This window comes from Plecotus auritus, assembly GCF_963455305.1.
Source record: "Plecotus auritus genome assembly, chromosome: 13".
NCBI classification, from domain to species: domain Eukaryota; kingdom Metazoa; phylum Chordata; class Mammalia; order Chiroptera; family Vespertilionidae; genus Plecotus; species Plecotus auritus.
This window is the reverse complement of record NC_137779.1, coordinates 19260867-19275150: the sequence shown is the minus strand read 5'-3', so window position 1 is coordinate 19275150 and position 14284 is coordinate 19260867. Positions and strand designations below refer to the sequence as shown.

General features: G+C 51.8%; 1 protein-coding gene across 3 annotated transcripts in view; it reads right to left on the bottom strand.

Annotated features, from left to right (window-relative positions):
- Positions 1-14284, bottom strand: part of FLI1 (Fli-1 proto-oncogene, ETS transcription factor) — a 129644-nt gene that overhangs the window by 30026 nt on the left and 85334 nt on the right. For all 3 annotated transcript variants that reach the window (XM_080650359.1, XM_080650358.1, XM_080650360.1), the window contains 2 exons: positions 12726-12929; positions 2762-2827 (listed from right to left, as the gene is read on the bottom strand). In XM_080650359.1, the coding sequence (XP_080506485.1) occupies positions 2762-2827; positions 12726-12929 (270 nt within the window). The remainder of the gene's footprint in view (positions 1-2761; positions 2828-12725; positions 12930-14284) is intronic.

Below are 14284 nucleotides of genomic sequence, written 5' to 3'. Positions count from 1 at the left end.
TGAAGAAGCATTAATAGACATCACCTCCTGAACGTCTTTCCTTTGTGCCCGGTGCCAGCACCTGCCCTGTGTGAAGCGCGTGTGTGCGTATACACATACACACACACACACACACACACACACGCACACACACACAGCTGGTGCTTCAGAGGGACTCTCGGTTTGTTTGGGGGCTCTGTGTGTGTCTTCATTTGAAGGCGATGGAGCCAGGACTGCAGTGTATGTTCTCTTTATTTTCCCATTTGATATTTTAAGAAATAAAGGTAGGGATTAGAGAAAGGCAAAAGAGAGGAGGTGGGGAGGCGATTGAATTGGGCGGATAGAGAGGCCTGATTAGCTTTGTCTTGCTAATGCACTTTGTTTTGTGGCTGATGGCTGCTCAGACAGATTCAGACCACCTCACAAGGGGGAGGCGACACCACAGCAAGACAGCTCAAGTGGGAAGCGTTACTGGGGACAAAAGATGCACCTGCAAAGCGCAGCCCTAATCGTCTCAGGAGGCCAGGGCCAATGCTAGGAGATAAGTGCCCGGCAGCACCTGAATGAGATCTGGCAGCACAGCGTGCACTCGCCGGGATGCTGCCGCTAATTCATGTCAGGGGAGGGTTGCTGGCCAGCTAGTGAGCTGCTCCTGCGATGCCTGAATGAGCCCGGTGGCCTTACAGATGTACTCCCTGCACACAAAAGGGCCAGGGAACGCGATGCGCAGGTAGGGGGGAGGGCTGAAAGCTAAGACCCCTGGGGGAGCAATGTGTTGGCTATTAATACAGTTCAACTCAGACAAACTGGCTTCCAAACCAAAATCTGTAGTTAAACCCAGAGTCTCATTAGCCTCAGCCTGTGGGGCTGGAGGAACTTTCTGGGATCTCCTTATTCCCTTCCTTTCTCCACCCCTCTTTCTCTCCCCCGCTTCCCTCCCCTTCTTCCTCTCCCTCCAGGCCTTCCTTCCTCTCTCTTTCTCTTCTTTCCTTCCCTCCTTCCAAGAAGTGGGTGCCTATCTGCAAGTGAGAGGAAGTTCCGTAATTGAAACAGATGGAAGCAGAGTGGCTCTGAATGGAGGCAGAGCCCTCATTCTGTGGCCCCAAGTCATGCCTAAGGAGCCACAGCTGGAGAGTCTGGGCTTGACTGGAACTGACTTTGTTCAGCCCCTTCACATGATGGGAAACTAAGGCTCAGGGGATGAAGGGATTTCCCCAAAGTAAGCCGAAAGTGCCCTGACCGCCAAGCCAGGGTGTTACTCTAATACATTTTCTCTCCTTTTTAAAACATATGTTTTTATTGATTTTTTTTAGAGAGCGGAAGGGAGAGGGAGAGAATTTAGAAACATCGGGGATAGAGAAACATAAATCGGCTGCCTCCTGCCCTCCCTCTACCAGGGATGGAGCCCACAAGCCGGGCTTATGCCCTGACCAGGCATCGAACCAGCAACCTCTATGGTGCCTGGGACGATGCTCAATCCACTGAACCAAGCCAGCTGAGCTACATGCTCTCTCTTATTGAGATCATCAACATGGTATTAAATAGGCCATCAAGGAAAATGTGGCTTGGACTGCAGAATGAGACTATATAATTTAGCTTGCATGGCAAAATTAAATAAATCTGATTTGGGAAGGAAAACAGTAGCATAAATAAGACCGGCCCAGGTTGGGGTAAGGGAGAAAGAAGCAAATGAAAACCACAGAAGTTTACAATCAGGTGCATCATGTTGTGTATTTTCTCCACTAAATTTTTTGCCATCATTTGATTATTAAGAGGAAACACAAATTCCTATGTGATCAAAGGTGTGGCCTTGGCCAAGACCCCCAGGCCGTTTGGGTCTCTGTTTCCTCCATAACCCATGAGGATTCTGAACCAAACGGTCTCGAAGTTTCTTCCATTTGAAGGACATTATGTTTCTCTGGAACATGATACCGTGCTACTTTAAATGCAACCAACACTAAAAGCTTCTGCCTTCATTCTGTATAATGGCAGGTGTGCGTTAAAGAAAAAGCAGTGAAGGAGAGAGAAGGTAGAGAGAATGTCTGCCATGCTCCCATTCATTCTTCAAGCTCCCACACAAGAGTCCCCTCCTCCAAGAAATTTTTCTTTTGCCTTGGGTGGATTTTTCTCATTCACGTTTTTTTTTTTTTCCTCCCTCAGATCATTCTATTCACTTGTTTACATGCCTAGAATCTAACACAGTATCTGGAGCAATAAACCTTTACCATATGGTTTCAGAAATAAAGACGTTGAGAAATGCTATTGTAATCTTCGCTAAAATTGTCACTGGCAAACATTGTTTGCTGAGTCTGTTTTCTTTCTCTCTTAACCAAACCAAACCAAACCAACTAGACTAAATCCTCAAATCACCACTTTGGAATTGCTAAAATTTGTTCTAAAAACTTTGAAATGTAGCATTGCAAGAATCCCCAAAATCTTTATTTCATTATCTCCAACAGGGAAAACCCAATTTTTCAGCTTGGAAAGCGAGCGATATCCATTTCATTCGATGACCAAACATTTTCTCTCGTGGAGTCACAACTTGGAATCATATCTTTATGATATTATTACACGACATTTTAAAAGCTTCTGGTGTTTTTTTTTTTTTTCAACCAGTGGCACAAGCGGGATAAGCTCTGGCGTCTTGTCTCATGTGGGAGAGAAAGCTGTGTGGAACCAGAGAGCCGTGCACAGACCTGAGACCCCCACCCATCTCAGCAGCATGGAACCGTGCCCCGCCTGCACCGAGGAAAATTCTAGGTCCGCGAGGGAACAGACTCACCTTCTTTGACACTCAGCCGTGGGGACTGGTCTGTGTGGGAGGGGGTGTTATAGGCCAACAGTGAACCTGAAAGGCAAAAGGAAAGCAGGTTAGAACCCAGACTCTGTCCTGCGATGAAGAGTAGGAGGTGACACGCGAAGGGAGTGGGAGGGACAGAGACAGAGAAATGGGACAGGGGACCGATGAGTCCTTGGGAGAAAGAAAAAGTCACTGGGATCCATCCTGGGGACTGTCATGGCTTCTTGGGTTAGGGTCAGAGTGGGTTAGGACAGAACGCTTGCTGGTGGGACGCCCCCACGCCCTCCCAGCAGCCTTCATGCTTCAGAGCTCCTCGGGGCCACGCCACGTCATGGCAGGAACACGGGACGGGGAATCAGAACACCAGGGCCTGTCCCGGTTCTGCCCCTCACACCCCGTAAGCAGCTTTATATGTCTAGACCGTGATTTCTCATCAGCAAAATGACGGGGTTGAATTGCAGCCGGGGCTGGCACGCTTAGAGGCCGGCCGACAGTCCAGGCTCTGCAGGCCTGAGGCACAGTCGCGGCCGCACATTCTTCTTTGTGTTTGTTTTGTTTTGTACACGGGCCAGAGTTGCGGGCCTTCCAGGCCCTGGAGGAGAGATCTGTGCAGTGCTTCCTGCTCCGATGGCCTCTGGGTTTCTGTGCAGGTCCCTTTGCTGCTGGGCCAGGCGCTCAGATGCTCAGTCACTGTGCTGGAGGGGTGGGGGGATGAGGAGGGGCTGGGGCGGCCGCTCTCCCAATAGTAACATTGCCTCCTTTTGCATACGTCTAAGAGGAGACAACAACTAAACGCGAGGCATAATACCTTGGATTTTCTGTCATCCCTGAGGGCTGACATACAATCTTTAGAATGAAACTTTAACGGGGACCTCGTCGGTATTGGGCACTAGTGCAGGCATTTTAAAGGCATGATAGCTTTTGCCCTGGCTGGGTGGCTCCGTTGTTGGAATGTCATCCCATACGATGAAAAGGTTGTGGGTTCGATTCTTTTCAGGGCATGCAGCTAGGTTGTGGGTTCGATCCCCGGTCAGGGCACATATGGGAAGCAACCAATGGATGTTCCTCTGGCGTCGATGTTTCCCTCTCTCTCTCTCTCTCTCAATCAATAAGCATGACCTTGGGTAAGGATAAAAAATAAAGGCATGATAGTTTTTGTTATCCCTTCTTTCCTAAAACCGGTCTTGTTCCTTAGATTCAAGCACATTCAAGAGTTTTATCTTGTAAAATGTCGGCTTTTGTGTGTGTGTGTGTGTGTGTGTGAGTCTCCTGGAGATTCTCCTGGGGAAACTAAGGCGCTCCCCAGAGGGGCTGGAATCTGCTTTCATGGGGGACACGAAAGCTCGACATAGGTGCTGGAGGCGGAACAAGTCTTCCACCACAGCCCTCCCTCTCCCTGGGCCGAGCGGCCTGGCTTGGGTGCCAGGGCTCCGGGCAGGGACCAGGTTGGCAGACACTCCTATTTTTAGTCTCCAGCCAGGGCAGGGAGGCGAGTGGAGCTGCTGCCTCACCCAGCTGTGGGCGTTTGGTTGCGTGCCGCCCAGAAAATGTGTGCCCTTCCCAGCCAGATGCCGAGGGAGAGAGTTTTCGAAAAATCATCCATCTGCCTAGAACCTCTGACTCCTGACCTGGGCGGCTTCTTTCTGGCTCTGAAATCCTTTCAGACAAGAAAGAGGAGGGCGGAGGTGGGATTGAGCCTGCTCAGTGACAGAGTGTGGCCATGTGGTCACCGGCTTAGAAAGAAGACGGGCACACACACATGCAACATCCAAGAACCAGGTGCCTTTGGTTATTTCTTTCTCAGAAATATTAGGGACCACGTGAGGCTGGGGCAACCTCATCTTAATATAGTTGTTATGCAAATCAGACTTTAAAATTAGAGCCCCCTCCCTCATGCCCTCGTCAGTTTGGCTCAGTGGACAGAGTGTCAGCCTGCAGACTGAAGGGTCCTGGGTTTGATTCCGATCAAGGGAATATGCCTCAGTCATGGGCTCAATCCGCTCTCTGAAATCAATAAAAATATCTCTCTATATAAAAGCCTACGGGACCATTATGACCAGACGACTGGACGACCAGCCTGTAGCTATGATGCGTACTGACCACCAGGGGGCAGACGCTCAATGCAGCAGCTGCCCCCTGATGATCAGTGTGCTCCCATAGCCACCCTCCCGTGGTCCCTCCCCACTGGCCGGCCCCGATTGGCCCCGATCGCCAGCCTGGCCAAGGTACCCCACCCGTGCACAAATTCGTGCACCACCCTCTAGTATTTTAATAAAATAAAATTAAAGCCCCTCTTACCACTTAGTAGCCTTGTGACCCATCAGTGTAGCTCATCTCTCTAAGCCATGGGCTCCCCATTTATAAAATGGGCTAACATAACACCTAGTGTGGTGTTGTGAGGACTGAATAAGATGATACATATAAATTGCTCCAAAAGTCCTTGGCTCATAATAAGTGTTCAATCGATGCTAACTATCATCATTGCTGTTTGTGTATCCCTTTTCCCACAGACACCACGATTACATACAATAAAGCCGTTATCAAAGGCTTGTGGAGCACGATCCTGGCCTCTGGAATCAGAGTTACGAATGGGATCTCCTGCAAGAAGGAATAATCCCTCACGCCTGGAAGGGGGTGAAGACATGGACCCAAACGTTCCAGGGGAATCAGAAAACGTCTCAGGAGTGAGACCAAGAATGTCTGCCTCTCTGTCCCCGACATTCCCGTCCCCCCGGCTCCCCGCCACCCCCAAGGCTGAAACCTCACGGCTGGAGCAAATAAAGAAAAATGATGGTCTCAGAGGAGCAAGCTGCCTGAGTCATTAGTGCAGATTTAGCTAAGAGCACGAAGCTTAGATAAACCACATTTATTAAATTTCCCCCCGGGGTGAAAGTCCTGGTTTGGGCACACGTGAATTCCACAGGAAACTCCCAGAAAGCCAAGAGAAAGGATCCTTTGACCTCCGCAAAGCTCGCATGAAATACATCTTTCACGGTGACCTAGGGAAAGGGTTTTGCCCTCAAGACTGTTCCCGGGTCAAGTTTCACTCCTAGAAGGAGAGGCTACCTTCCCGGGGGAGGGGCCGCTTTCGGGCATCTGCCCCCACCCCAGGGACCAGCACCCCCTTCCCTTCTCCATCCTTATTCACTCCTCCGGCTATGGAGGGTGGCACAGCACACTCTTGTGTTAAGGGAACTTGTTCCTATGGGAGGAGGTCCTTCCCGGAGCCTGGCCTCCAGCTCTGTCACTTTGGGTTTCTTTCTCCTGCTTTGAGGTTCCTTCTGCGTGAAGCTAATGTCCACTGAGCTCCCCCCTCCTCAGAGTAAATGGGCTGAGATGTGGGGGAAGGCAGCCAAGTCATCAAACGCTCATTGTGGCAGGGGCTTTCTCTCTGTTCTCTCCCTTAACCCTTACCCCAGCCGCATAAAGCCAGTATCACGTGACCCCCCTTTCACTGCTGAGGAAACCAACATTCAGAGAAGTCAAGTAACTTGGCCAGGATCACACAGCCAGAAAGCCCGGGAGGCAGGAACCCCATTCAGGTCCAGCAGACCCTGCAGGCTGAAATGAAGAAACACACCACTCACAAATGGGGTTGGAAGTCAGCACAGTGCTAACCTTTGGGGAGAATGGGGTGATGATGGAGAGAAGGCACAGGGGGGCTTCTCATCTATTCTTTGACCTGGGGACATTTAAATGAGCACGTGGATTCACTTTGTGATAATCCCTTGAATGGCACATTCATGAGTTCTGCACCCCTCCGTACATTTCACTTCAATGACAACAATTGTTGGCGTGCTTCTTTGTCTTGTATGAGTGTGTGCATACAGGCGTGTGTGTCTATCTATTTAGTGGGAGCCCTGAGAAGCATGAAGTGGCTGCTGTTGAGAATGGAATGGCCTTCCCAGTGTGACAACAGAAGCACAAAAATCAATGTCCACTTGGGATCCATCCTGGAGCCAGTATCTGGGACCTGAACGAAGATGGGAATGAGCAGAGTGGCGCTTTGCAGGTGTGGGGCAGAGCCCGACAATGGGGCTTTCTTCAGCTCTGCACTGCCCCCACCCCAGGGGCTCTTCATCGGGGACACCTGGAGCAGCAGCGACAACGGGGTCCCAGTGCCAAAGCCTTTGTCTCCTGCCTCGCGCAGTCAGCCTATTGAATCCAGGTCTCCCTTTTCTCTGCACCATGTCAATGGCTTGGGTGGGGAGGGCGAAGGGCAGAGGGAAGGAGGGCCCCGCTGACAACGGAGTCCAGGGAAACCTGGCCTTTTGTTCTGTGGGGACCCTGTTCTTTCCTGGTCAGACCCGGGCCTGCAAGGGATAATACTTCACCAGCTTAATGGCCTGGGCCCATCACCTTTGCCCGACTGTCTGAGCTGCCGGTGGGAATGCCCCAAGACGCAAAATGTGTTTTCCATTAACTTTAAATTAAAAATGAGAATCAAGACAGATACCCACGCTGTGGCCTCCCTGTCACACAACATATTTCATCTCTTGTGCTGCTACTATTGAAAAACACAGCTTCTTAGCCCGGCGGTAGTGGCTCAGTGGTTGAGCGTCGACCTATGAACCACGTCGGGGCACATGCCTGAGTTTCCTGCTCGATCCCTGATGTGGGGTGTGCAGGAGGCAGCCGATCAGTGATTCTCTCTCATCATTGATGCTTCTATCTCTCTCCTTCTCCCTTCCTCTGTGAAATCAATAAAAATATATTTAAAAAATAAATAAAAACAGTTTCTTAAAAATTTTCACAGGCCAGACCCAGTTATACCTTTTTATAAAATGAAACCCAACTTTTTATAAAATGAAAAAAAGTCTCTCTCTTCTGCCCATGGCACCCCACCCAGGACCTTTTGGGCTCCCAGAAACCCCAAACTCCCCCCAGTGGCCCCACTTCTGAACTGCCAGCTGGGGACCGCTCTCACTTCCTTTGAGGTCCCGCCCAATCTCATTTCCCGCAGCCACGGCTGTAAATAAGGTCCCTGCCAAACGGGCTGTGCCCATAGAGATACCGTGGGGCTGCCGGTCAGGTCCCGAGTGGGCGCCGCGGGGAGGAGAGAAGGACACGGTTAGTGTGGTGAAGGGTTTGGCTTAATCTGCCTCATTCCAGGAGGCCACAGGCAAGTTTTCGGAAAGCATTTATCTCTTGGGACAAATAAAAACAGAACAAGCTGTGGGGAAAGTGGTCTGGCTCTCTACATGGAAGGCCCAATGGAGGAGGCTGATTCCAACACAGAGAAGGGAAGATGATGGAGGGCAGGTTAGCGTGAGCCCTATCTCCATGCAGAGGGGGGGGCTGTGGGCGCGGCCTCAGACCAGGACTTAAGAGGCCTGGGTCTCAGATAACAGCTGCTCTCCACTGGCCATCTATCTGCCTTTGAGCCAATTTCTGAACCTCAGTTGCCTTTGCTTTAAAATGGGGATTATAAATAGTCTGTGTGGTGTCCACAAGGGGGCGTCCTGTCCACGTACACTAGTGAATGACACCTGGGGAGGTGCACACCTGAGCCCTAGTGTCCCCAGGAGGTCCGGAATGATCCCAAGTGCTCTGTGCATCCTCCCCAGACCACCATCCACCTCCCACTCAAGTGTGGGCAGTGTCACAGCGGGACCAGGGTGTGGCCACTCTGTGGGGAACAGCCTACCAGCCCAGGCCTGAAGGACAGGCACCTGCAGTCAGGCCGGGTAAATGCGAGCGTGCTGGGCTATCAGACAGGGTGTGGAGGGGCTTGGTATTGCTATTTATTCTCCACCCTGGACAATTAATTTAAAATTTGATGCTTCCTTTTATTTATTTTTTAAAAATATATATTTGTATTGATTTCAGAGAGGAAGGGAGAGGGAGAAACAGATAGAAACATCAGTGATGAGAGAGAATCATAGATCGGCTGCCTCCTGCACACCCCACATGGGGAATCGAGCCCGCAACCCGGGCATGTGCCCTGACCGGGAATCGAACCGTGATCTCCTGGTTTATAGGTTGACGCTCAACCACTGAGCCATGCCGGCCGGGCTTTAGTGCTTTCTTTTTTTTTTTTTTTTTTTTTTTTTAAATATATTTTATTGATATTTTACAGAGAGGAAGGGAGAGGGATAGAGAGCTAGAAACATCGATGAGAGAGAAACATCGATCAGCTGCCTCCTGCACACTCCCCACTGGGGATATGCCCGCAACCAAGGTACATGCCCTTGACCGGAATCGAACCCGGGACCCTTCAGTCCGCAGGCCGACGCTCTATCCACTGAGCCAAACCGGTTTTCGGCTAGTGCTTTCTTTTAAAGCTTCCCTCCCAGACAATCAGAAAGACTACTCAAGCGCCTTTTTGAATGTGATGCCAGGGCTTCGTATCCTCTAAGTCTAAGGTTCCCTTTCGCTAAGAAAGTCTGGGAAGGTCAGACTGCGAGGAAGCACAGCTGGTTGGGAGCTCCTGACCCGCAGTTCAGGTCTGAGTCTCTGCTGACTCCTTAGCCCACAACACTTCCTCCTTCTGTGCGGAGGCGCTCAACTCTTTTCCTTCCACTTCTTGCCCAAGTGCAGACGTTTCAGCACCGTGCCCTCCTCAACAGGACAGGTGACCCAGCACCAGGCACCAGCATCCCTTCCTCCTGCCCCTGCTCAGTGGCCCGGCCTTTTCCCCGAAAGTGCCAGCCTCCCTGTCTGAGCACGACACATCTGCTGGAAGTCCATCTGCAAACACAATACAGCATTTGAGGACACGCTGGTGGACACCAGGGGGTTCCCAGCCGTCCAGGCAGCAGACGGCCACCAGCCACGTGACCTCCTGCCGCGGTGTAGCAGGCCAACCACCACTTGGGGCCACAGGGTCGGGTGGGCAAACTTTTTGACTCGAAAGCCACAATGGGTTCTTAAACTGGACCGGAGGGCCGGAACAAAAGCATGGATGGAGTGTTTGTGTGAACTAATATAAATTCAAAGTAAAGGAGCAGAGGGGAGAGCAAGAGAACCGGATAGAACAGCCGGATCTGGCCCTGTTTGCCCAAGGCTGAGAGCCTGAAGGTAGACACCAATGAAAACGAAGCATGAATCAAAGCTGCCTTCCAGGCCAGCAGGTCACTGTAAGTCTAGGTTCCTCAAAAGGCCTGCAGACTATGCCAGTCCTATGCTGGGCGAGCGTGTATGAGCCTTGATACGGGCATTTCGGTTTTGGCTTTTGCAGGCAGCTGTGGTTTTTCTATCAAGACACAGACCCATTTCCACTGAGCTGTTTCACTCCACATTGTACCATATATATGCTTTGTTCCATCTCCTCTCCACTCTGGAAACATGTTCCACTAACAATCTCCTTTCTGGAAACTTCACTTTCTTTTTATGACCTTGGGGCATCTTCCTTCACGTCCACACATACTTGTACAAAATAAAGAAGGAGCCCGGCCAGTGTGGCTCAGTGGGTGAGCATCTACCTATGAACCTGGATGTCACAGTTGGATTCCCGGTCAGGGCACATGCCCAGTTTGTGGGCTTGATCTGCAGTGTGGGGTGTGCAAGAGGCAGCCAACCAATGATACGCTCTCATCATTGATGTTTCTGTCTCTCTGTCCTTCTCCCTTCCTCTCTGAAATCAATAAAAATATATATTTAAAAAATAAAGGAAAAAGAGACCAACCACACTCTTATTGCCCTGGTACCAGTACCCTCCAAACAGCACACTCTCTGGCCACCACTTCTTCGTAGCCTGCCCTCTCCTTCACTCTCGCTGTTAACTGCCCTCTGTCAGTAGCCAGCCTGCTCAGTGGCTGCCAATGGCCAGCTCACCACATTCCTGGCCCTCTGGAGCAGATGCTGGTCTTACTTCAGGGCCTGTGGCTTGGGTCCCTCTATGACAGGGCATCTGAGTAGGGATTTGGGTTGTTTATGGACCTTCCAGAAAGCGGGGTCAGGGGATCACATGGCATGAATGGGCCTTCCCCATATCAAATCAGGATGTGCTTGGATATTTCCCCAACAAGGGCATCTGTCCTGGAGCCCAGAATCACTGGGCCCATGCTGCCTCGGTCCATCTCTTCTCCCACAAAGGGGGAAAAGGGGCCCGTGAGCCCTGGCCTCCTGCCAACTGATGTGGGGAGCACACAGGCAGGCTCGGCCAGTGCTTTCACTTTGCTGGTCTCTGCATCTCATGCCCACGCCCACCCCCGCCCTGCCTAGCTAGCATCATTTGGTGCAGGGTTCTGTGCAAAGACATTATTTTTTAAAAAGTCTATAAACACCGAAGTGCTGAGAAATAGGGATGGTTAGAAAATGCTCGTTCTCCAAAGCTTGGAAAAAACTGGGTGGAACGTTGCCTTCTTTTTGGAAATGGCTGGGCCTCGGGCTGACCTCCTGCTGCCGCAAGACTCAGACATGAGGTCATGGCTCTGGTGGTAACATATACGGCGTCACCCCCACTCCCCACTGGATGCCAGACGCCTCAGAGGGGTGACCGAGGAGCCCGGGGGCACCAGTGGAAACTCCCGGAGGCACTTTTCACATGTTTAATGTTGAAAGCCAGCGTGTGTTGCCCCAGTCCACGCAGCGCACTGTTGCCGAACAAGACAAGAGAGTGAAGACCCGCTGGACAGCGCAGAGCAAATGAAGAACCGACCACCCCAGGGCCCAGGAGATGAGAAAGGCGGCCGGAGGCCCTGTCCAAGGATCTCAGCTTTGATGGAGCTTGAGAATCATCCAACCCTTTCCCTCCTAACCTCAGCACCTTCGAGATTCCCAGCTGTCCCAGCCACGGACAGCAAACACTGTCTGCGGAGGCGGCCAGTCTGTCCCCGGGCAGGGCTGGCTGTGAGAAAGCTTCCTCGTAGGGTGAGCCCACATCTGTTTATCTGTAGAGTCAACTCCCGATATCAGGACCGTCCTTTAGGCCACAGAATAGCCCTTTCATCCTTGGGGCCATTGGTAGACCACCTGGCCTGGACTTCCGGTGAAGAGTTAAGGCCACATGCGGCTCGCGAGCCGCGGTTTGCCGCTCTGTTGACTAATGAGTTTGCCGACCACTGCCTTAGGGAAAAACACTTAAAAAACATTTTAATAATGTACTAACGTCTTTAACCTGAAGTCAAAACTTCTGGGTAAGGGTAATGCCTTAGCAGTGGTCAGCAAACTCATTAGTCAACAGAGCCGCAGTTTGCCGACCACTGGCCAAGGTTATTAGCGGGCCTCAAAGAATTCTGGGTATAGCGCATATCAAATGACCTTTGTATCAAATTGTTGGTGCTAGCGAACCCCCATCGCGGAGAAATCCGACGGGCAACTGCATGCTCTCTCTGTAAACTCTCCCTTTCCCAAGCGCCTTCCTCCTGGCTGACAGGCCTCACTGACCTGTGGCACCTGCCCCTTCCCTGCTTAGTAAGAAAGGGGTGTAGGTGGCAGCCCTGAAGGCGGGGTTAAGAGGCTCCGGAGTGACCCCAAGGATAAGAGGAACTAAATGTGTATGGGTTCAAATCCTTAAATCCTAAATCCGTGGATCTAGATTTACTGTGGGAACCCTAAATCATGGCTCGGGACAACACGAGCCAGGCATCCGTGTATTTGTCATTATGGGGCTAGGTATTTCTGGGAAGGGGTTCTCACAGGACGTGCGTGGCCAGCCTCGGGCAGACCCCCTGGGCCACAGCTCCCTACTTGTTCTCCATTCCTCATTTTACTTCCCTTGCCATCCCGGGCCTGGGTCAGCCCTCTCGCAGGGTCTGCCGGAGCCCACGGGACCCTGGCAACCTCACGGCCCAAACCCGCAGCTCCTACAGCTTCTGCCCAACGTACACCGACGGCAGGGGACCCAGCTTCCTTCCCTGGGTTGGCTCCCTGGGAAGCCAGTCTGGTTGGGAGCGGGCCAGGCAGAGGTCTCCCCCAGCCCTGGGGACCTGGGCTGCACCCTCCGGGGTGGGGGTCGGGGGGAAGACTCCCTCCCCAGAAGGAGACAGGGACAGGCACTTACTTTCCCTGAGGTAACTGAGGTGTGACAACAGCACTTCCGTGTTGTAGAGGGAGGTGGCTCGGAGGAAGTCCTCCTTGTTCATTTTGCACAGTTCCTTGCCGTCCATGTTCTGGAAAAAGGCCGTGTCAATCTCCATCAGGCCGTACTCCTTTATCGCCCATTCCAGCCACTGCCGCACGTGCTCCTGCGTCCACAGTGTGGGGTCTGCAGAGGACAAGGCCTGTCAGCCAGGGCTTCACCAAACCTGGGCAGCCTCTCTCGGTCTTCCTTCCTCCCTCCTTCCCCTTCTCTCTCTCTGTCTCGCTCCTCTCCAATCTCCCTTTCCCTTTCCCCCACTCTCCCTCTTTCTCCGTTCTCTCCCTCTTCTCTGCGCCCCCCCGCCCCCAATCACTGGGAAAGTGGGTTCCCTCCCAGATGGTCCTCTCAGAACTCCATCTGGTCCAGGGCATCTGGCGCTGCCTGAACCACTTAGCACGCTGGGGAGGTTCTCAGATGCCTCACTCCACATCCTGACAGGACACTTTAAAGCTCTGGGAAGTCCATTGAAGCCTTTGCCTGAGAAATGGTGGCATCCAAGTGAAAATAAACACAGTTCCAGCGACCAGGGCCCAGCGTCTCTGGCAAAGGAAACCAGCTGCCTCTGGAGAACACTGATTTCATGGAAGAACACGAGCTCTCAGATGCTACAGAGAGAACACATCTGTGCACGCAGATGGCAAACCCCGTGGTGTTAGCCCTTAACATGGACCAGCCTGCGCTTTCTCCTTTTGGAGACAGCTGTGCTGAAATTTCTACCAGATCATCCCCCAAACGTTTTTAGGATATTTAAGTCCGCAAAGATGAGAAACCTTTAGCCCTTCAGTGAACATAATAATGTAAGGACTGAGGCCGCCTCCACATAGGACCCTCATGACTTCTTCTCAGCCAGGAGTGTGTGTGTCGGGGGAAGGGGGGACGCGGGGGTGCACTCTGAGTGCTGGTGGGGAGTCCAGCAGGTTCTGTTGATAGAGGCCCTTAGAGCTTACCACCTAGCACAGTCTGGAAGCCATCTTTTTCCTTGGCAACCAATTAATAGTGAGTCCAAAACACTTTACATATGCTCATCAAAGAAGAAAATGACATGGCCCTTGAACTCATGAAAGACCTGTCCACATGAAGCATTCAGGCAGGAATGCACAGAGTTAAGCAATAGATTTGGTGGTGGTAATTGAAGCAACTGGAAGAGGAGGACATTAGTGTAAACGTGGAGTGTCAAGGAAGGCCCTGGAGGAGGAGGGAGACTGGGCACTGTGTCAGCTGTCAGCCACAGCTTCTACGGGGCCTCTTTGATTGGCAGGCTTATTTGGGAGGAGTATCTGTGCCACCTTTCAACCCCATCACCTGCTCCTAAGAGTCTGGGCAAAAATGGAAATCAGAGCTTCTGCCGTTGCCCTGGTCTGGCACGGTCCCCTGCTTCTCCTCGGTTATTGCAAGTGAAAACTGGGCTGGAAGTGGCTGTGTCTGCTTTGCAATGTGCACAGCAGTTGCCCCTGCATGGGGTGGTCACTGCATGTGTGCTG